This window comes from Lentinus tigrinus (assembly GCF_003813185.1).
Source record: "Lentinus tigrinus ALCF2SS1-7 unplaced genomic scaffold L226scaffold_46, whole genome shotgun sequence".
NCBI lineage: Eukaryota > Fungi > Basidiomycota > Agaricomycetes > Polyporales > Polyporaceae > Lentinus > Lentinus tigrinus.
In genome coordinates, this window is record NW_027137955.1 from 79,752 (window position 1) to 99,101 (window position 19,350).

Sequence of the window (19,350 nt, forward strand, 5' to 3'; positions counted from 1 at the left end):
TCTTTGACACCCAGCGTGTCCGTCTCAGAGACACACTGCAGTCACGCTGCGAGCGGCGTCGAGAGCCGGTGCTAGAACGGGCCATTCGGTTCCTGGGCTCGACGTGCACCACGGTATCCTGCGAGCGCAGAGAACAACTGTCATCCACGGCCGCTCGAGTGCGACAGACGCCTGCGACCCGGGATTTGGCGGCAGGCCCTGTGAGGCGATTGGGGAAGAAGCAGCTGGGTGGGGGTACCGGGTTGAGCAGAGAAGCAGCGCAGACGCCGCCGCTTGGTGGACGAGAATCCGGGGAAGGGTGTTGTGGAGCTACTGAATGCAACGTTGCCGACCCAGACGTCTTCCCCGGGCTCGGCATGACCGCGAGTGTGCGGAGGCGAGGAGGCGAGATGGGCGGCGGCGACGATGATGTGTTGGATTATCTGCAATGATCAATCGCACAACCGACGAGAGAGGGACGCACCTCGTATCGACCATCTATTACCTTGGCGGCGGGATGCGAGACGGCTCGGGGAGGCGCGTTACCCGGAATGTCCACGTTAAGCTTCGGACCCCTTGGGGGGCGAGGTGGCCACGCACGCATGCCGATCAGGAGGCAGGGCAGAGTGGGACGCGCCCGCCATCGGAGGCCGTCAGAGGGATGACCGATGGCAGGCGCCAGGAGTCCGGTAGAGTTTATATTCGTTGCACCACTGCGCCACACCGATCGGCCACCCGAACTGTCCGCCGGTCTGGGTGGTGTCTTTAACTGCGAGCAAAGGCCGATCATGCTGCCGGTGTCGCGGAGTGCCATGAGCGGGAGGGTCGCAAGGGGTTGCCACGGACGAGCCTTGTGCCACAAAGCGCAGTGCAGGGCGAAAATTTTGTACACTTGTAGACTTGAGCTTCGACTGCGTGCAGCGTGCATCTTGGCTCTTGGGGGGCCGACGTCGAGACGTCGATGGCCATTCATTTCGTTTCGCGGGGGATAGACATGGCGCGCGAGAGTGTGCGAAGCTTCGAGGAGGGTCCTCCAGGCTCGACGCCGAACAAGAAGTGAGTGTTGAGATGAGGGATGAGATGCATGATGCGATGAGAGTGAGGCTGTCGATGTCGATCTAAGGGTCAAGAGTCGAGATCAGTTCGAGTGCGAGTGCAAATAGATGCAAGTGCGAGTTCCCCTGCCACAGAAGGTTCGGAACCTCTCAGCTCAAGACATGTTGCATGTCCGCTCGCACCCAATGAGACGACAGTTAGTTGGTCGTGCGATACCCCACAACCCCGCAACCCTGCAACCCCGCAAAGTGGTCCAGACGGACGCCGAGCTCGATAACTTGAAAGAACGCGGCCGATCTTTCAATTGGGAGCGTCCCGCAAGCCACGACATGACCGGACAAGTGCATCGTGCCATGTACTCGTACTGCATTACGTCGCTCCTACAGGCTATATACGAGCCTCCACAGGGCTCCCGGTGACACCTTGATCCCCATTCGGGCTCGTAGCCACAGCATTACCCAAACACGCAGGAGTGAGCGAGCATTGGGGGCGCGAGCGACTCTGAAGGACAAACGGACGAGCTTATGGTACGTAAGCACGCACAGAGCAGGGGCGTGCTCAGTCAGGTGATGGCTTCTTGACGACGTTGACACCCATCGTGCCCATCTCGGAGGCACACTGCACTGTGCAGTCACGCTTCGAGCGGCCGCGAGAGCTGGGTGCCAGAAATGGGACATTCTGTTCCTGGGCTCGACGGGACTGCCGTAGAGGTTATGTTCGTCGGGCGCTGCACCACCGCGCCACACCGATCGGCCAGCCCGAAATGTCCGCCAGCTTGGGTGGAGTCTAATTGCGAGCAAAGGCCGATCGTGTTGCGCCGGTGTCGCGGAGGGCCACGAGCGGGTGCAGGCACCGTCCGAGCCCTCTGCTCAAGTTTAAGGGACCAATATCCGCGAGGTGATATCGAACTCAATGTCCGAGTGCAGAGTAAAGTCCTTCCAGGGCCCAAAACATCCCGTGCCAACTTCTTCGGGAGCACAAGTTAGCACGTGATGTTCCTCTTTCGGTCTCAATGATTCTGTCCCCTTTGCGCATTGAGATATCGCTCCCAAACTCACATAGGCGGGTGGAAAGGAGCTTGGAGCGGATGCTGCCACGGACTCACCTTGCGCCACAAAGCGCAGTGCAGAGACCGGGCACGGTCGAGGCAGACGGACTTCGAGCAGCAGCGAGATGCTAGGGAAACCGGACATCGATAGGAAATGCAGGTAGCAATGGTGCATACCTGCAACCGCAAGAATAGGATATGCCCGCCATCGGACGCAGTCAGAGGGATGACAGGCGCCAGGAGTCCCTTAGAGTTATCGTCGCACCACTACGCCATAACGAGCGACCACCCGTACTGTCCACCGGTCTGGGTGGTGTCTAACTGCGAGCAAAGGCCGATCAAGCTACCGGTGTCGCGGAGTGCCACGAGCGGGAGGGTACAAGGTGCTGCCACGGACTCGCCTTGTGCCAGAAAGCGCAGTGCAGAGACCGGGCGCGGTCAGGGCACACGGGCTTCGAGAAGCAGCGAGATGGTGCTGGGGAAGCTGGAAGTCGACGTCACGTCCGCCCATGCGGGGAAATGCGGGGAGTATACATGCAGCCGCCGAGGACCCTTGCTCGAGTGCCGTAAATTCACGCACTGGGGAGCGTCGTAATGGGAGAGCTTACGAGCTCGCCCCATCGTGAGCGGAAGGATGGTGGCACTGCCCGTTTTGTCGACCGATCGTGGTGATTGACGAGACAGGCGATATGACGTGGATGCCAGGGAGTGCCGCAGGAATGTCTTGGAGACGCGCCACGATGGAGTCAGCTGTGCGTACTGAACTGGGCAGAGGGATTCGGGGAAGGAGAGATTCCCAGCCAGGCAGGAGAGATATGTGCATGCCCTGTGCGCAGTCGAAACACGATAATCGCGTGGAGGGAAGAGAATCCTGTGCGGGGGCCTGGTGACTTGCGCAAAGAGCGCGGTGGGGAGATGAGAGAGGCGTGGGCGTTGCCCAGTGGGAAAGAGTAAGCACGGGCGGTGCGCTGCTTCGCAAGGCACGGCAGGTATGCCGATGTCCGTTCATTTCCTGGATTAAGTGTCTGCAGAAGATGTCAGGATTGCGGTTGCGGCACCTGGACTGCATCGCTCACACCGGTATGCTTCCCATGATGAACGGGGTTAGCTCGGTCCCTTGAAGCAGCCTGCGTTGGAGCAGCGAGCGCAGGTCATCTTGATATAGGCCGAGTTCGAGGAGCTAGACGTGCGCGGATGTGTATCAACGAGGATCGGGGTGGTTTCGGGGAGCATCTGGCGGCCTAGATGGTCGTGGACGCACAAAAGCGAGTGTGCGCCGCTCGGAGGCAAATGCAACTCCCGGCGCCTATCAGACAATAAGCCAACGAGGCACCCTGATTGGCGGACCCTGCGAGCTGATAACCCACTTACCCGATAAATACAGAGATATTGAGTACTTAACGTGCCCGTCCGGGACGGGATCCGTCACTGTCATTTGCCCCTCCACCTGTCCGCGAGGCGTCCGCCTCCTGCCCTGCGCTAGCTCGCCCTACATATACCCATCTCCCTCGTCCGAGAACATACCCATCGTCCTCGCCAGTCTTTGCGGCTTCTCTCGCCAAGCGACGCTAGCTGCACACTCCGCACATCCTCACCAACCACTCTTCCATCGCATCTCCGTCACCCCATCCACCAACAACTCACATGACGGAATACGACTACTCCCCGGACGCCGTCGAGCGTTTCCAGGCAAAAATGGCTGGAGTTGGAAAGTGGGCGAACGACCAAAGGTATTTCGCTCCCAAATACTCCAACCCCTTCATCCCCGAGGACCAGGCGTCCTCCTCTCGCCCAGCTGCCCGCACCCCTGCTCGGCAAGAGACATACCCCCAGCCAGCACCACGGCACCACGACCGTCCGCAGCCCACCCGTTCTCGGACTCTCCCCGCTCCCGTCGTAGCCGCTGCGAGCCCACCCCCAGGGCACACCTCCCGGGCCTACGCCTACGCCGCCCAACCCGACCCGCGCGCACCGCATCCCTCCTCGTCATCACGCAACCGCTCAGGCTCGCAACCCCCAGCAGCCCGCTACCCCTACCCGACCCCTGTGGCACCCGGCGCACATCAGCCTGTCCCGCGGGCATCTCCGGCGGCATACCCGCCACCGCCCCCTCCCCCGGGCACCCGTCAGGTCGTCATGGAGTACAAGTACGTCCCCGGCCAGGCGATCAAACTCCCTCCCCCCCGCCGCGGCGAGCAGTACATCATTGTCCCGCCCAAGGGCGGCCGCCTCGAGGTCGTCACCAACGGCCACAAGTCCTCGTCGTCGCACACGCGCACCATGTCCCACTCGCGCAGCAGCGGGAGCCGGAGCAAGGGCAGCCCGACCAAAACGGGCACAGACCCGCTCTTCAAGCGGCTCGTCGCGAACCTTACGCCCAAGATCGAGTGGGGCGACGGCCGCTCGAGCGGACGCAGCATGAAGCGCGACAACAGCAGGCGGCGCTCGGCGTCCCGGTGACGGCCACCGCGTCTCTCCCGCTGCGCGCCCTCCTTGTTGTGTTCCCGAGAGCGGCTGGCATTCCTGCCAGTGGGTCTTCTGCGCCGCCCGTGCTTCTTCCGTTCCGTGCGCCGACTGTTATTCATCCGCTGCACGCTGTCCGCTGTCCGAACTCCGGTGCTTCCCATGTCTATTCTCTCACATTATGCTTCGGTGTCCTGTACATGCCCGCTTGCTTCTTTCATCTCCGCCCTCTGCCCCTGCCCATACGCACTAGACCACTCTCTTTAATTCTCCCACTGTGCTTTTCGTTCTTTCTCGCTTCCTGATTCCGAGAATCCGAGATTTGAGACTCTTCCCGAACCCTTGCCGCTCCCTACCGCATAGATAGTAATCGTAATACCCCCCTCACGCGGGCGCACTGTACTTTTAACATTTCCTCTCTTCATCTCTCTCTCTCTGTCTGTGTTCAGCACTCTCAGGTTACTGTAGCCCGCTGTAGTAGGTTATAGTTGTATGTAGCTCTGTAGGTAGACACCCCGTCGTCGCACGACCTGTTACGCACACATACTTCTTTTAGAGATACGGCCCGACGATACAATCGGAATGCACATATCATCATTACTACCACTCCATTCCCCATCTCCGCCTCATCTGCTCAGGTTGTTCAGGATCTCGATCTGGGAGAAGACGGACGATGGACGATGGAAGCTTGAGATTCAGGGTGACTACAGTTCTTCTACAGTCCTTCTACAGTCCTGGCAAGCTCGGAAAGCCAGCAAGTCCGCTGCGCGCCGGTCGACGTCCCCGTGCTAGTGCCGCCTGCAGTCAGCAGTGCCCTGTGCGCAGACCGGTCAGTGAGACGGAAGGTTCTGTCAGAGTCCCACCCGCGCTCCGCTGCCACCTTACGACCATGTGGCGCATCCGGTCGGCCGACAGGACTTTGCAGGGCTTCGATCACTCCGGAGTCCGTACTCAGTACACAGCACTCAGCACTCATTAATAGTACTCAGCGTGACAGTATAATACTAACTGGTTGGGAAGTATGAAAGGCAACACGAACGTTTGCGGACCCCGTTCAAAACCTTCGCCACCGAGTCGCGACGCCCAGCCCGGAACGCATGCCTTTGCCACGACTCACGAGCATCGAGCGTTGCTGCGGTTTGTAGTTGGCGTGCCGGAGAGTCGAGACCCACTCGGATTCCTGAGAATCGCATGTACTCGAGTAAGTATGTACTACCCACTCCGGAACGGACGACCGTGACCCCGAGCCCTACGCTCGCGGCTCACGGCTGCACCGCCGGGGATTGTGTTACCTTGTAGGTCCATATGCATCCGCCTCCGCCTCCGCCTTCTCCTCTTCGGACCTGACAGGGGCGAGGAGTCAGAGGTACTCAATACACTGAGGTACATAGAGGATGCAGAGGACGATCTCGATCGGCCAAACAAGACACTACTGCATGAGACGAAACACTTTATCCTGATTTCCTACTCGATCACGATCACTCCTCTCGGCGGAAGCAAAATCGTCGCGGTATCGCAACGGTCGCGGAAGCATTTTGGCCACGACTCCCTGGCGCCCATATGCGCTGACGAACTCGAGAACCATGGCGACTCCGAGGTGGGGTCAGGAGGTCCACCACATAGTTGTACAACGTATCGTCGGAGCTGCGACCTTCAAGCTTCAAGTTGTAGTCCAAGTCCAAGATTGCTCTAGATCTGTTAGTACCCACTACGTGCTTCTGCCTCCTCCTCGCGTGGACCGCATGCCGAACGCAGCCATCGCACCCAGCGCAATAGTCCGGCCCCAGGGGATTCCGAAGTATGCGCCGACACCAGATGCGATCGCGCCCTAAAGCATCCCAAGAGGTGAGTACGTGAGTCCTGTCGCAATGAGCTACTAAGCTGTACGCACCACCACGAGCTCCCCGATGCTTTCTACTGTCTCAAGGGCAGATATCTTCGTCTCCAAGGTTTGCTTGACTTTATCGCGCCGCGACTTTAGCTCGGCCATTTCGCTTTCGTGGCATACAGCGCCTACCGGCGTGTCCACGTGGTTTCACTGTCAGTTCCTCAACGGCAGTGACGGCACAGACGAGACAGTCAGTCAGGGCATACCTTTGCACTGGAACCGCTGCTGGTGCGCTTCCACCACCTGGAGTTGCTCATCGAGAGCGTCGAGATAGCTTCGAATATCCGCTATCATATCCTGGAAAGAGGCCTCCCCGGACTTGCGTCTACGACATGTCTCGTCCACCTTGAACTCGGCCTTTTGGGCGGCAAGTGCGGCGAGTTCGACCTTGTCGGATGCAGCGCGGTGTTCATCGCGGTGGGCGTGACAGAACCTCTGGTGCACGGGAACGGGGACGGCGCATCGCGTGTGCTCTTCGTACGCGAGGTGGGCTGCACAGCGCGCCATGACGCCGGCATGTTTCGTGGACGGCTTCGCTCTGCAGATGGATGCATTATTGGTGAGTTCTGTTCTCATGAGGATTTAGGCGTACAAGATCAACTCACCTGTCGCGCTCGACCTTCTTCAGCCTCTCTTCTTCCTCGAGGCGTCTCAGCCGAGCTTTCTCGAGCTCCTGTTGCCTTCTCTCGGTCTCTTGTTGACGCTTCCGTTCATGTGCCGCCTGGATCCACAACGTCTGTCTCCGGGCCTCGATAATATCAAGGAACGCAAGGGCGTTTTCCCGCTTCCTCCGAAGCATGTCCAGATACTCCTTATGCGCAGCGTCCGCTAAAGCCAACATATACACCGCATCATGAATGATCTTCCGCGCATTGTCTCTCCGACCACATATGCAGCAGCAACGCAACGTACCTTCGACAAAGAACTCCTTGTGGTGGTCCTCCCTGCCCCTGATCGCCCTCTCCAGACAGTCGGCGTAGGTCCTCACTATCTCCTCGTTCATCGCGACCTCTTCCGACGCCTTGATGCCCGACACGCCCCTCGCCATGAGCCCGTCGACTGGCACCTCCAGCTCCTCGGCCTCCCTCGTCGCCTTCTTGTATGCGTCCGTTTGTCTGCGGTACTCTTTGTAGTGCTCCTGGCAGTACTGCTTGTTGCCCGGGGGCCGTTTCGTGCATCGCGTCTGCCGGCCGTTGTCTCCGCTGACAGTCCGTCGGCGGCATCGCGGCATGGCGAAACTTCGAGTGTCGAAGGGCGAACACGAAGGCGGAAAGGGAGCCGAGGCTCGGCGGGAAGGGGGGATGAGTGGGGAGGTCAGTTCAAGTTCGACTCGGTGCGCATGGCGACATCAGCAAAAACCCAAAATGCTCCGAAATGATTACAGTGTTTGTAATATTCCGCAAGCTTAGAAGTGATTGCGAACGATAATAATCGAGGCCGAATAGTTTTCATATTACAAACTATTGGAATCGGTTGATGCGCTTGTGCCCGATTGTAATTGAAGGACGCCGGCCCTAATAGTAATGGGAGACAAACTCCGGCCGTGTGCATGAACTTAGCTCCGCAGCGGGAGCGCCAACGGGTCCAGCGTCCGATCTCTCTCCTCTCGGCTCCGGTATTGACGGCGACTTGGAAGACATATGAAGCCAGCCTCACTTGTCTCAGTCTTCGTGACTTCGTCCTCCCTCCCTCCTAGAGACTGGTGAAGTTGTGGGCCTACAGGTTTGCGGCTCGGAATCCCAGCCTAGACTCATGCTCAAGGTAAGCAGTCAATGCACGAAATACCCGTAAGTCCTTTCCTCGTGGGATACATCGCCCAAGGTATGTTGCTTGTCATTCTGCTTCCCATTTATGACCGGATCGTGACCGCTCCAAGACTACCCCCTCAGGCCTCCGGGCTCCGCTACACACACCTGGTACGTCCTACACAGTCCTTCGACCAGTAGACCGCCCCACGTCAGAGCACACCTAAGTCAATCCCACTTACATTACGGCACCCATATCAGTGTCCGATCTATTAGTCCTATGCTGTCAGTATCGTAACACTACAAATGATCAAATAAATGAATTATTTTTCCCTATATGAAACATTGTGCATACGGGTCGCAGCGGTCTACAACTGTGTATTAGTAGCATGAAAGACCAGATTTATCATCTGGCAAATGTAAGCTCTTGCAATCGTCGCAATCTGACCCAATCTAAGGAAGTGCTTCTGAGGATTCCAATCGCTCGCAAACGTGTGACGGGAAGATTGCGTGTATTACAACATCGCTCGATCTCCTTATAATCGGTTCCGAGCCTCGGAGTGGATTGTGGATGATTGCGGCTCTTGCAATCACTCCCAAGCACTCCCACTCTTTTTTGCTTTTTGCTGATGGAGGACGACAGTCTAATAAAGTGCCTGCAGAAACGCGATGGTTCCCTAGCGGATCTGCGCAAAGTATGGCAACTGCCCTTCTAGGAAACCAGCGAGCCTCGTCAATCCTCAAAGTACAGCCCGGTCCGGTGTCCGCTCTTTATGTCGTACTCTTGGTGGTCGAACACACTTGCAAGCCACTCAACATACCGTGGTACCTCTGGTTCTTCCACGGAAATAGGTGCTCACTGACGACGACGACTCTGCTAGTGCTGAGAAATGACTCTGATTCATACTTGGAACCAGCAAGTAGAACAGAACCGCTCTGCAGACAGCGATCAGGATTGGTAAGGGCGATTTGCGCCTCACAGCGACTAGCACTGGATACTCGACGTTGGTTACAACTGGCAACTGGATGCGCATAAAGAAAAGTGCGTACTGATCGTGGCACTCGGCTTGTTCAGGATGGCCCTCCTCCGTGTCAAACTGGAGCTTGCGTAACTCAAGCTCGTCATATGTCGAAGGACAGTCCAGGTCCAGTCGTCTGCATTCGAGGCGCTTGAAGAGGGCAATGGCCGCGTCTCGCTTTCCTTTCAGAACAGCGACTTCGCTGGCTTGGGGGGTGTGCGTACTTCCGGAACCCGACCCGTCGTCGACATGATCGCTATGTTTGAATCAACGGCTGCCTGCACTCGTACGTGGAGAGAACGTACTTGTCCTGATATTCTATATCGAAAATAGCGCTCTTCAGGTTGTCTTTGTACCTCTTCAGGACGCCAATGTTGTCACGGATACCTGTGATGTCGTCATACGCTTCGATATCTAAGTCTTTAATATCTGCGACGAGAGCTTCAAGTCCGTTTGCTTCCTGCGCGGCAGCTCCGCCGGCGTCGACGTTGGCCACACTAGACATTGGAGCGCGATGGAACCTGCGAGGAAAGTACGGGCGGGAGTTAGGGAGAAGAAGGGAGTTGGACATTAGGACACAGTATGATCCAGTACAGCTTATAACCTACATGATAGATTCCTGCAATCAACTTCCTTCGGACATTGTGCCTAGATCCGTGCACGATGGTCAAGCTTGCGCTGCGATCTCATCATGGGCAGTTCAGTTGGCTTTCGCTCAGCGGGACACCCTTGGAGAGACAAAGAATACAACAACGGATCCAGCACAGTCCGCAGCCAACGCGACAGGCGTGCCTCCACTCGGTATCACGCATCTTCAGAATCCCGCACGTTCCCCGGCTGGTACAGCCCATGTGGATCCCCAAAACACCTCCCCGTCTCCCGCCTCAGATGCCGCCCATACGCATCCCGCCTGCTGAACGTCTTCTTGCATCCCCCGACCATGAATATCCCCTCGAACTGCCATACCTCGCCCTCCTTCACCAGCTTCTCCGGCACGCCGTGCTCCGCAGCCTCGAACACAGGCACCCCGCAGCACACCCACTGCGGTGTCTGCGCGGGGCGCGTGTGCGTCGCGATGTGTCGCCTCAGGTCGGGCCCGCGGCGGTTCTGCTGGACGTGCGGGCAGTGCGGACACTTCCACCGATCGCGTGGGCTAGGCGCGGAGTGATTGGGTGTAGTGGCAGAGGAGGAAAGGGAGACTTGAACGTTACGACGCTTGCTAATGATGAGCTCGTCGTTCGCGAAGTGTGGCTCAGGAGAGGACGTCGGGTAGGGAGCGAGGGGAGAAGAGTGACGAACGCGAGCATGTCGGTGTGGATCACCAGCAGCTGAAGCAGTATAGTCAGGGCTTGGTGATGGAGCGGTGATGAGAGCAGGCGCGATGTATGCCGGAACGACTGGAGCGTCGGTAGATGCAGAAGGATACAACGCTCCAGGCGTGCCGGAGGCGTCGTAAAAAGCGCCATCGTGTGCGAACGGATACATTGCGAGCATATCGTTATTGCTCCCCGCGAGGTGCTCATTGGAAGTCGGGTGGAGCGCGTCATAGGGTAATTGGGGGCCGGCGATGTCGAGGAGATCAGGAAGGGGAGCGGTAGAAGCGACTGGGACCTGCGCGAGCGCGAAGTCATCAAAGACAGTGGTCGAGCTACATGCCCATTGCGAGTTCAGACTGATGAGGAAGTCAAACCACGGGACAGGTGCAAATAGATACTGCAGATACTCACTAGTTATCCGAGAGCTCCTGTTCCGCGTTCACGTACGAGAGAAACAAAGTGTCTTCGCTAGGGATGGTGTCACTGGGCCCAGGTGCGTGTTCAAAGGCGGAATCGCGCAGGTATGCGGAGAACATGGACGAGCCCTCGTAGTTCGCAAGGCCCGAGTCGAAGTCTTCGGGACGCGCTGAGATGGGGAGGGGATAGGCCATCATCCAGGGGGAGGAGAGTCGCGATGCGAGGAGTCGAGGGGAGAGTTGTCTTGCGGCCACTCCATCATCTCTCCGGTCTTTATGCTCGACGGGGGGCCAGGGGACGGGGGACCTCGAGGACGACGAAGACGTTGGGTCTGAGCAGGCCTTGACCTTTTCGGGCGACCGCACGCCTCCCGCCCACACGTGTGCGCGTTTGCCACAACAGAGCCAAAGTTGTCTTTTCACCGAGAGGCATGATCGTCTCACGACCCCTTGGATCTTGTCACCTCTCGTGCACCTGGCGTGGCTCCCCTCGGCATCCTCATCGGCACCAGTGCCCTCGTCCTCGTCCGTAGGAGGCCGGCAAGCCATAGTTTCCAACCTGTGAAAGCCTGTGAAAGCCAGAGCAGATTCACCTCTCCCAAACGGGCTTTCTTGTCAGTCGATTCAGCTGCAGGATCAAGGGATGTGCTCAAGGTTTTGTCTAACCCATACTCTCCGCGGCTCTTCGACCGCCAGCAACAAAGAAGGAAGACGTTCCCTCTAAGAGTATTGTCCAAGCATGTCGAAAACAATAGTCATAGTATGTAGGAGCTCGATAGACGTATCCACAAATATGCGTGTACGGAGAAATGGCTGGATATACCAAGATGACATGGAGCTTAACTGTCGATCCAACGCCGCGCAGTCTTCTCCGCTCGACACAGAACATCGTTCCAATGCAACCCTCATGACGATTATTAGGACCGCGGGATCAAGTAGGACATGAACTGAGCGTCCTCTATCGCTGTTGTGGGTCGCGCAAACTGCATCACCAATGGCTTCGTCATTCCGGCGACAAGATGTGGCATGGCCTAGGATGCTTGGTCTGCCCAAGGCATCGCATCCAACGAGCAAGTCAGTCGTTCCTTCTCCGTGAAGGGCAGTCGTGTCCCACCCAGGGTTCGTCATGAGCGAGACCGTCGCGGAGAGCCTAGGATAAGTTAGGGTTAGTCCAAATGCACCGTATAATTTCCGTTCCAGCACAACGTACCACATGAATCAACGCATGCACGAGAGTCTTCCATAGAATTGAATGCTTCGATGTAGTCGCGTTGTTCGCCAGCGCCCTCTGTTCGAGGCATCCCTCCCACCCCCTGAGTATGCAGCCACTGTAAGGCGAACCTGGGTGCATAGTAGCCAACGGTCGCATATCGTCCGAAAGACTGCGCAAAAAGCAGCTCTAGAAATACAGTGTCATCCTGGTAGGTATTGTCAGTACCTGTCAGCGCGAGAGGGTAGCGACTCACCAACACATCCGGCATCCTACTCGTCCCATCGCATCGCAGACGGCACCCAATATGATACGCCGTACTCCTCATCCTGGTCGTCCAACCAACAGAGACCGTCCCTCAGCAGCATATTGCTCAGCGCTGTCCGTGCACGCTCTTCTGTCCATCCTCTTCGCCCCACCAACGCCTGTTCCGAGACCCTTCCACCGTCTTCCTGAGCGACCGCAAGCACCACCGCCTGGTCCGCATCGAGCTCGCGCGGCACGCTCCGCACCATCTTCTTCCCGCCGCCGACGTCGATGACCTCGTACCCCGCCGACAGCGGCTTGAGGGTCTTGATACTCCGCATAACGTCGTCCTCCGTGATCACATCCCCTCCGACCCCGCGCAGCTTGCTCACCAGTCGTATCAGCTCTCCCACCTCAATCAGCCCTCCGTTCCGCTCCCGAGTGCTCACGCAGACGTCGACGATCTGCACCCCGAGCTCGTACTGCCAGTCGCCGAGGTTGAGCATCTCCGCCCACCAGCCGCCCTTGCGTGGGCCGGCAAGAGGGTCGACGCCGATGGTGGTGCACATCTGCTGGAACGCATGCCGAAAAGAGGGCTCCTGGCGGATGCGGTCGCGGTGTGTGGAGGCGTAGTGGGCGAGTGCGCTGCGGAATTGGGCGAGCTGGGCGTGGAGGAGGTCGAGCTGGGCTTGGGAGATCTCGGTGGATAGCTCGGCGAAGGAACGTTTGGATTGCTGTTGGCGGTCGAATGCCGCGATGCCAACTCCCCCGAGCCGATGCATGTCGTAAGTCGGATTTCAGAGAGAAAGGGGTGGGTTCAGGCAGAGTTCAAAATGTCTATGAGCGCATTAGTCCAAGGACGAGTGATGTACATGTACTCTACATACAGCTCCCGCTCAGGGCCTCAGGACATGATAAGATAGACGCTCGAGACCGTCCGAGAAGATGTCTAAAAGTCCCGATGCGTGCATTCCGATGAGATGTCCAAACGTCCATAAGATGTCCAAACGTCGAGACGTCCACTCGTCGAGACGTCCACTCGTCGAGACGTCCACACGTCGAGACGTCCACACGTTGAAACGTCCAGACGTCCAGACGTCGAACGTTTCGACGTCTCGACGTCCAAAAGTCCCGATGCGTGTACATCGAGAACTGGTGTGGTTGCGCAAATAGTGCCGGTTGATCGTACGGGAGGACGCGCGAGCGGAGACCGGGATGGATGGTGGAAGCTTAATGCCCGCTTCCACCATGCCATTGACAGTGACCCCTGCCCTTCCCGCGCTTATTCCATACATAAAATGACAGCCTACCCCCGCTCCTTTCTCCTGTAGACTCGTCGCCTCACGGCGATCGTTATCGGATTTCATGTGCTCACAAGCATAGACTCCGCACTCACACCCTAACAACACAACTGACGCCTCTATGTCCATGTCCACCGCAGATGTATGGGAGAGGTCGTCCTCGGCTGCTGGAGTCAACGGAGACCTATTGGAGACCAAGACCATCATAACTCCTGTCATGCCGCTGCCAGGGAGGAAGCTCTTAGTAATAACAACAACGCACAGAACGAGTACGTACCTCCTCTTGGTTACAAAACAGTCCTGTATGTGATCTCGGAACGCGATGCAGGCATAGTGGACGGTTGTTGCGTCCTACCTCCGAATTCTGGCGTGCCCTCTTTGCCAGATATCTCGGCGAACACCAATGGTCAACAGCCAGTCAAGGACTCCGAGGAGACCAGGAGTCCGGCTGCGACCAATCTGACACATGGAGACGAAGTGAGGAATGCGGAGAACCGCAAGAGTGTCAGGAACGCGGTGAGCGTACAATCAGCATGGGCGTGACAGAAGGCATTGATTCCGTTAGCGAACAGTGCATCAGTTGTCACGAGAAGCATAAAACGTGCGATATAGTTCGGCCATGCATGCGCTGCTTGAAGGCTGGAATCGACTGCAAGGACCGGGTCCGCAAGCCAATCGTTGCGAAGAAGCACACCCGAAAACCCGGCGTGAGCCATCGGGGGCGCCAATCTATCGCGAAACAACCAGGTGAGCTATCTCTTGTTGGCCCTCGGGTGACCCAAGACAAACTCACGCGTAAATCCGTCAGAATCGGCGACGGCTTCCACATCTGCAGTGACGCTAGACGCTACGGAGCCTAGCATGCACGCAGCTGTTCGTGGATCTATCGACGCGGGCAACGACTGGCCTATTGGAGTGCTGTCGTCTTGGAATGACGCCGGCCTCGACAGCCTCCTCGCCGAGCTGCACAGGCCCCCCGAGGGTTACATGGCTCCGTCGCTCGCCGACGCCATGTTCCCCGATCCTCTCCTAAACGGGGTGAACTGACTATCGTCAGGATGCTGAGGGGACCTCAGTGTGATCTCGCTAGCAACCGTCCCCTGCACTATATGGTCTCTGTGTTTGCGTTGTCGTTCTCTCGTCTCGTAAGCTCCCCAAGTCCCGTCAACGCTCCATCCGCTCTGCCTTCGCTCTCCCGCTCTCCTATACCAGCTTCCCAAATATATGCTTATGCACGGTGTTTGCTAGTTCTCAGCTTTGCGCTTCGCTTGTAATGCCTCATCGCTCTCGTGTGGTATGCGCTGTATGATGTATCCAGCTCGACGTCGTTCAGAATGTATGATAGATTGTGTGCAGTAACAGAGATGGCTCAGCGCATGCGATCAGTATCGACAGACATCCAAGTAGTGAGCGCGCATCTGACGATAAGAGCTATGTCGCGAAACGGGGCCAGTCCCGCCGCCACAGACGCGTTGCGAGGGAGCGCGTCACCTCACGTGATCGCATAGTCAACAGAAAAGCCAACCTTAGGCCCTAGAGCATACTCTCGCCTCCGGGCTTGCTCCAGCTGCTTTCATTGTACGATGTCCAATTGGAGTCTACGCACATTGAAAGCAGGAACGCGATACGAGTCCAGTGATGCTCATGGACTCCAGTTGACAATTGTCGGTCCTCCGGAACAACAAGGTTCTCAGAGACTCACGACACCGAGATACAGTGGCTCAAAAGAAAGCCAACCCCTCGCAGTATATAACAAAAGGGAACCTGGTAACCAGCGAAACGAGCACTGACAAAATCACTCACCGGAGGATTTCTTGCTGTCCTGCGACCACTCAAGGCTCCTGCGCCGCATTATTCTGCTTCAGCTAGCCTGGCCATCTTCATCAGTACATGGCTGAGCAGGTCTGAGGTAGCTCTTCTTTTGAGGCTGAAACCTCGGCAGCTTTGAGGTCGGCGAGACATCTTGATTACGAATAGAAGGTTTATCCGCTAGAGCGCAAGACAGGCAGGCAGGACCGCAGCGACTTTGGACTTCAGAGGTATAGCTGAGCATAGGTAGATGCACCGTTGTCGGCGTGTAGATCCCAGCACTTCAGATTATTGTGGTCGGAAACAAGCCAGAGGCGCGGCCGCAGGTTGCGCACGAACAGCGCCTATGTAAGCTTGATTCCCACGTACGCGCGTGGCATCGTTTCTACCGTCCGACTACCGTCATATGTTCTGTTCCATGTTCCTTGCACACAGGAGAGGCACTGGCTGAAGCAGCTCTTCAAAACATGGCGTTCTTCTCGGAATACTTCCAGTCGTCAAGAGAAACGCCTTCGCTAGGCCGGGTGCGTTCGAGACCTGGTACCAACGATTGTCCCGGTCTCGATGGGACATTCTCCACGGACCACTTCGCCTATGAGATCACACATCCCAGCCTGATAATCGCATCCTCAATGTGTAAGTTCTCCTGCTTCTCGGTCTTAGAGTCAAGAATTTGACCCCAGATGTCTAGCCAAGTTCGGGGACCTCGTGGTGCCGCCGAACGTCCCGACTCCCAGGCTCTCCCAGGCAAGGGAGATTCTGATATTGTGAATGTTCGGACCTCCTCAGCGGTGAGTGCGACGATTCATGCATTTCGTTGTCAACCATCTTGTATCGTCGACGGTCGCACCAGTTCGGCAGGAAGCATGCTGCGCTTTTTGATACTGATACTCAGACGTCAATCTCCCACACACGATGCTGACATGCTCCATTCGTCAGGACCCTGCCAGGTATATGTCCGACGGTAGCATGCTTTCCTCCATATTCGTCCACATTTGTCTTGCCCGAGGTCGTCTCCGAGGGGGTGCTGCCCGCGCTGAGAGCATTTCATCTACTACTTCTGACTTCTTTCGGGCCTAAGGTGCACCCAAGCATTGCTCCCGAGCGGCTGCGATCCGGTGCTTGCTGGACTGTATTGCAACGGCGCTGAAAACGCCACTATCGTCGCATTTTCGGCCCTGTGACTTCCGCTCATTCGGCGGCCTCGTATCCTGCTCGATCCCTCCTATACCAGTCCCCATGGATCTTCGGCGACGCTAACCGGTCTCTGGCATGACATCCGTTGCTGACCGGTTATCTACCGGTGTACAAGAAATATGCGTCCGGAATATCTCCCCGCACCAGACACCCGCAGCTCTTCCCGTTCCTCATGTCTCATCCCCGCGCTGAACATATCGGCTCCCTCAAGCGTCCGGACGTCCTCCTGCAGAAGAGATCCGACTACCAGCTTAGCAAGTGCACCTCTGCAGAGCTTCGAGCCTGCGAAGATGCCTGCATCGCGGAGATTGTACGGCTGCAGCTCGACCTGGGCTTCGAAGTGATTACCGACGGAGAGTTTCGAAGGCAAGTATGAACTTCCAGTCTTCCCCGATCATCCCACTCACGTCGATCGACGTTCAGAGATATCTTCTATGCTGGGTTCTACGACAAGCTCGGTGGCTTAAAAGTCGTTCCGGATCGTACGTGTCTTCGATATCGCGCTCGCGCGTTGGGATACTGATCGCGGGACACGGAATCGTAGCTCCCAAGTATATGTTCCAGGTCAGTCCTGCCAACCCCAGCTCGACAGGCAGGCTCATCCTCCATGCAGACATTCAACTTTGTGCAATCTTGGCCCGTGACGCACGTATGCACGGTACGCTTCCATTACATGCACATCCTCGAAGAGGTTGATGGGTAGCTGCAGGAGAGACTGAAACGGAATTCTCCGTTGTATGGAGTCGATTTTGACTTTTTGAAGCAAGTGGTGGGTTGTGAGGTACGTGGTCGTACAGCCCGAATGCGGCCGTATCCCATTCGGTCTGATCTGATAACGATGTCGTAGAACACAGGCAAGATCAAGATAACGATGGGTGCGCCGGAGTGGTATCAATTTCGCCACGGGAAGTACACATACGAGCGGACGGCGTATTCAAGTGATGGTGAGTCCATGTTCTAGTCCTCTATCTACGATGCGATAATTCGAGGGCTGTCATGTAGCCGACTACTTCGCGGATGTAGCGAGCATATACAGGGAAGAGATTCGCGACCTATACTCTAGAGGATGCCGCATGTTAGTACGAATCCAGGCTTGTTGGATGATCATGCTGAAGTTGCTTACGACCGAGGGGAAGGCTGCAGATCGACGACCCTGTCCTGTCTTGCTTCTGCGACCCGGAATGGCGTAAGCGCATGGCGCAAGCTGGTGTGGACCCGGAACAGTTGTTTCAACTGTATCTCGACGTCTACAACGATTGCCTGCGAGACAAGCCCCGCGATATGACCATCGGGCTACACATCTGCCGCGGAAACGTCAAGGTCAGTGTCCCTTCGCCGCCCCTCCGTGTCAATGCGTTACGATGAATCGCCTGACGCCTTTGCTTTCGTTTAGCCAGATGGTTCTCGCTTCACACGCGGACCATATGATCACATCGCGCGCAAGTTGTTCACGACGCTTGACTTCGACTGCTACTACGTGCGTCTCCTCTTCAGCTAAGCTGCTACTGCCCATCTTCACGCTATCCGTCCCCAGCTCGAGTATGATGACGGGGACTCTGGAGGCTTTGCGCCAATACGGTATCTCCCGCCAAACAAGAGGGTCGTTCTCGGGCTGGTGTCTACCAAGACCCCTGTGGTGCGTAACTTCGCGCCCATGCTTGCTTCTATGTTCCGGCGCTGTCTGATTCTTTTTGTATCTGAAACCCATACTGACCATGTCTGGACCCACATACCCCTCAACATAGCTCGAAGACCCGGAGGAGCTGCGCGGGCGTATCTCGCAAGCGGCAGAGGTCATAGCTCACGGGGAGATCCCAAGAACAAAGGCGGAGGCGCTGAACCAGTACGTCGCGTCTCGCGTCTCGCGTCTCTGGACTCGCATCCGCTACCGCTCCGTCTGACGTGGTAGTGTTCGCTACTCGATGTTTGTGGCCCCATGCTGACACATTCGGTCTGTCTTATGACAACTCGCAGGTTGAGCTTGAGCCCTCAATGTGGCTTCGCGTCTCACTCGCGGGGGTTTACGTTCATCACCCACGAGGTGCGGGGTCTTACGCAGTCACCCTTGTGTGCTCTCCAACTGACGCTACGCTCGCCAATGTCGTATTGCCATTGCCAGGATATGGTGAAGAAGCTGAAGCTGGTCAGGGCCGTGGCTCACACGGTGTGGCGAGAGGGTTAGCAGGTGTTGCGATGCGCCGCTTGGAGTGCTACCTGTACGTTATCGACTCCCATCCTCGCTTGCTTTCCCCCAGCTGATACTGAGGACCTATCCATCAGGTACTCAATTTCCCGCAAACTGTTACGCTGTAGACATCAACATATGTTGCCGCCTCATGGCAAACATTCATGATCTGACCCGAACGATAAGTCCGTTGATTTACCGGGATGACCCCGCTTGCACAGTGCACAGTACTCCATCACAGGCACTCCCCGGCCATACGCCTTGGAGCTTGGTCGTTCAGCCACGCGCCTAACTCGAATGATCCCGACGGCTGCGCAGTGCGCACCGTTCAACCTCCACAAGGACAGTGCCCGTTGGCGTTGACGACAATTCGCCTCTCTACTAGCGACCATAAGTAAGTAGCCTAGCTCCACGGAGGATGGCACCCTTCTCGCTACCCCGCACTCCAACCTTCGGGGCGTGTACATGGAGT

General features: G+C 57.0%; 9 protein-coding genes across 9 annotated transcripts; 4 read left to right on the plus strand and 5 right to left on the minus strand.

Moving 5' to 3' along the window:
• Positions 1-30: 30 nt before the first annotated feature.
• On the minus strand, positions 31-2,532 carry L226DRAFT_271534 (uncharacterized protein). Its single transcript, XM_067673477.1, has 2 exons — positions 2,261-2,532; positions 31-1,097 (listed from the first exon to the last, which is right to left on the minus strand). Exons 1-2 carry the CDS (start codon positions 2,290-2,292, stop codon positions 419-421), a joined length of 711 nt encoding a protein of 236 aa, XP_067530093.1. The 5' UTR covers positions 2,293-2,532; the 3' UTR covers positions 31-418.
• A 1,195-nt stretch (positions 2,533-3,727) lies between these two features.
• On the plus strand, positions 3,728-4,543 carry L226DRAFT_526538 (uncharacterized protein; the record flags this gene model as incomplete). The annotated part of the gene is made up of 1 exon (XM_067679058.1): positions 3,728-4,543. One exon carries the CDS (start codon positions 3,728-3,730, stop codon positions 4,541-4,543), a length of 816 nt encoding a protein of 271 aa, XP_067530094.1.
• Positions 4,544-6,254: 1,711 nt separating this feature from the next.
• Positions 6,255-7,665, minus strand: L226DRAFT_526539 (uncharacterized protein; the record flags this gene model as incomplete). Its single annotated transcript, XM_067679059.1, has 5 exons — positions 6,255-6,374; positions 6,438-6,559; positions 6,641-6,972; positions 7,040-7,262; positions 7,347-7,665. 5 exons carry the CDS (start codon positions 7,663-7,665, stop codon positions 6,255-6,257), a joined length of 1,116 nt encoding a protein of 371 aa, XP_067530095.1.
• A 458-nt stretch (positions 7,666-8,123) lies between these two features.
• On the plus strand, positions 8,124-8,400 carry L226DRAFT_539698 (uncharacterized protein). Its single transcript, XM_067681720.1, has one exon. It carries the CDS (start codon positions 8,207-8,209, stop codon positions 8,378-8,380), a length of 174 nt encoding a protein of 57 aa, XP_067530096.1. The 5' UTR covers positions 8,124-8,206; the 3' UTR covers positions 8,381-8,400.
• Positions 8,401-9,763: 1,363 nt separating this feature from the next.
• On the minus strand, positions 9,764-11,260 carry L226DRAFT_515643 (uncharacterized protein). The gene is made up of 2 exons (XM_067678452.1): positions 10,926-11,260; positions 9,764-10,870 (listed from the first exon to the last, which is right to left on the minus strand). The coding sequence occupies exons 1-2, from the start codon at positions 11,126-11,128 to the stop codon at positions 10,003-10,005; spliced, it is 1,071 nt and encodes a 356-aa protein (XP_067530097.1). The 5' UTR covers positions 11,129-11,260; the 3' UTR covers positions 9,764-10,002.
• Positions 11,261-11,789: 529 nt separating this feature from the next.
• On the minus strand, positions 11,790-12,476 carry L226DRAFT_539703 (uncharacterized protein). Its single transcript, XM_067681721.1, has 3 exons — positions 12,397-12,476; positions 12,141-12,348; positions 11,790-12,080 (listed from the first exon to the last, which is right to left on the minus strand). Exons 1-3 carry the CDS (start codon positions 12,409-12,411, stop codon positions 12,055-12,057), a joined length of 249 nt encoding a protein of 82 aa, XP_067530098.1. The 5' UTR covers positions 12,412-12,476; the 3' UTR covers positions 11,790-12,054.
• Positions 12,255-13,639, minus strand: L226DRAFT_271659 (winged helix DNA-binding domain-containing protein). Its single transcript, XM_067673478.1, has 2 exons — positions 12,397-13,639; positions 12,255-12,348 (listed from the first exon to the last, which is right to left on the minus strand). The coding sequence occupies exon 1, from the start codon at positions 13,166-13,168 to the stop codon at positions 12,413-12,415; it is 756 nt and encodes a 251-aa protein (XP_067530099.1). The 5' UTR covers positions 13,169-13,639; the 3' UTR covers positions 12,255-12,348; positions 12,397-12,412.
• A 74-nt stretch (positions 13,640-13,713) lies between these two features.
• L226DRAFT_271686 (uncharacterized protein) lies at positions 13,714-15,002 on the plus strand. Its single transcript, XM_067673479.1, has 3 exons — positions 13,714-14,203; positions 14,260-14,434; positions 14,496-15,002. The coding sequence occupies exons 1-3, from the start codon at positions 13,832-13,834 to the stop codon at positions 14,732-14,734; spliced, it is 786 nt and encodes a 261-aa protein (XP_067530100.1). The 5' UTR covers positions 13,714-13,831; the 3' UTR covers positions 14,735-15,002.
• Positions 15,003-16,865: 1,863 nt separating this feature from the next.
• L226DRAFT_471659 (UROD/MetE-like protein) lies at positions 16,866-18,875 on the plus strand (the record flags this gene model as incomplete). The annotated part of the gene is made up of 12 exons (XM_067676406.1): positions 16,866-17,050; positions 17,117-17,175; positions 17,238-17,257; positions 17,403-17,474; positions 17,541-17,637; positions 17,696-17,768; positions 17,830-18,013; positions 18,087-18,170; positions 18,228-18,329; positions 18,439-18,536; positions 18,668-18,734; positions 18,813-18,875. The coding sequence occupies 12 exons, from the start codon at positions 16,866-16,868 to the stop codon at positions 18,873-18,875; spliced, it is 1,104 nt and encodes a 367-aa protein (XP_067530101.1).
• Between the last annotated feature and the right edge of the window lie 475 nt (positions 18,876-19,350).

Bases quoted from the DNA above. Each gene is read 5' to 3' on its own strand.
- L226DRAFT_271659 (XM_067673478.1), bottom strand. From the start codon at position 13,168: ATGCATCGGCTCGGGGGAGTTGGCATCGCGGCATTCGACCGCCAACAG.
- L226DRAFT_539698 (XM_067681720.1), top strand. From the start codon at position 8,207: ATGCACGAAATACCCGTAAGTCCTTTCCTCGTGGGATACATCGCCCAA.
- L226DRAFT_539703 (XM_067681721.1), bottom strand. The intron at 12,081-12,140 runs GTACGTTGTGCT...AACTTATCCTAG, and splicing joins TGCATGCGTTGATTCATGTG to GCTCTCCGCGACGGTCTCGC.
- L226DRAFT_515643 (XM_067678452.1), bottom strand. From the start codon at position 11,128: ATGATGGCCTATCCCCTCCCCATCTCAGCGCGTCCCGAAGACTTCGAC. The intron at 10,871-10,925 runs GTGAGTATCTGC...CTTCCTCATCAG, and splicing joins CAGGAGCTCTCGGATAACTA to TCTGAACTCGCAATGGGCAT.
- L226DRAFT_271534 (XM_067673477.1), bottom strand. From the start codon at position 2,292: ATGGCGGGCATATCCTATTCTTGCGGTTGCAG. The intron at 1,098-2,260 runs GTATGCACCATT...CTTGACCCTTAG, and splicing joins TCCTATTCTTGCGGTTGCAG to ATCGACATCGACAGCCTCAC.
- L226DRAFT_271686 (XM_067673479.1), top strand. From the start codon at position 13,832: ATGGGAGAGGTCGTCCTCGGCTGCTGGAGTCAACGGAGACCTATTGGA. The intron at 14,204-14,259 runs GTGAGCGTACAA...GTTAGCGAACAG, and splicing joins GCAAGAGTGTCAGGAACGCG to TGCATCAGTTGTCACGAGAA. The intron at 14,435-14,495 runs GTGAGCTATCTC...TAAATCCGTCAG, and splicing joins ATCTATCGCGAAACAACCAG to AATCGGCGACGGCTTCCACA.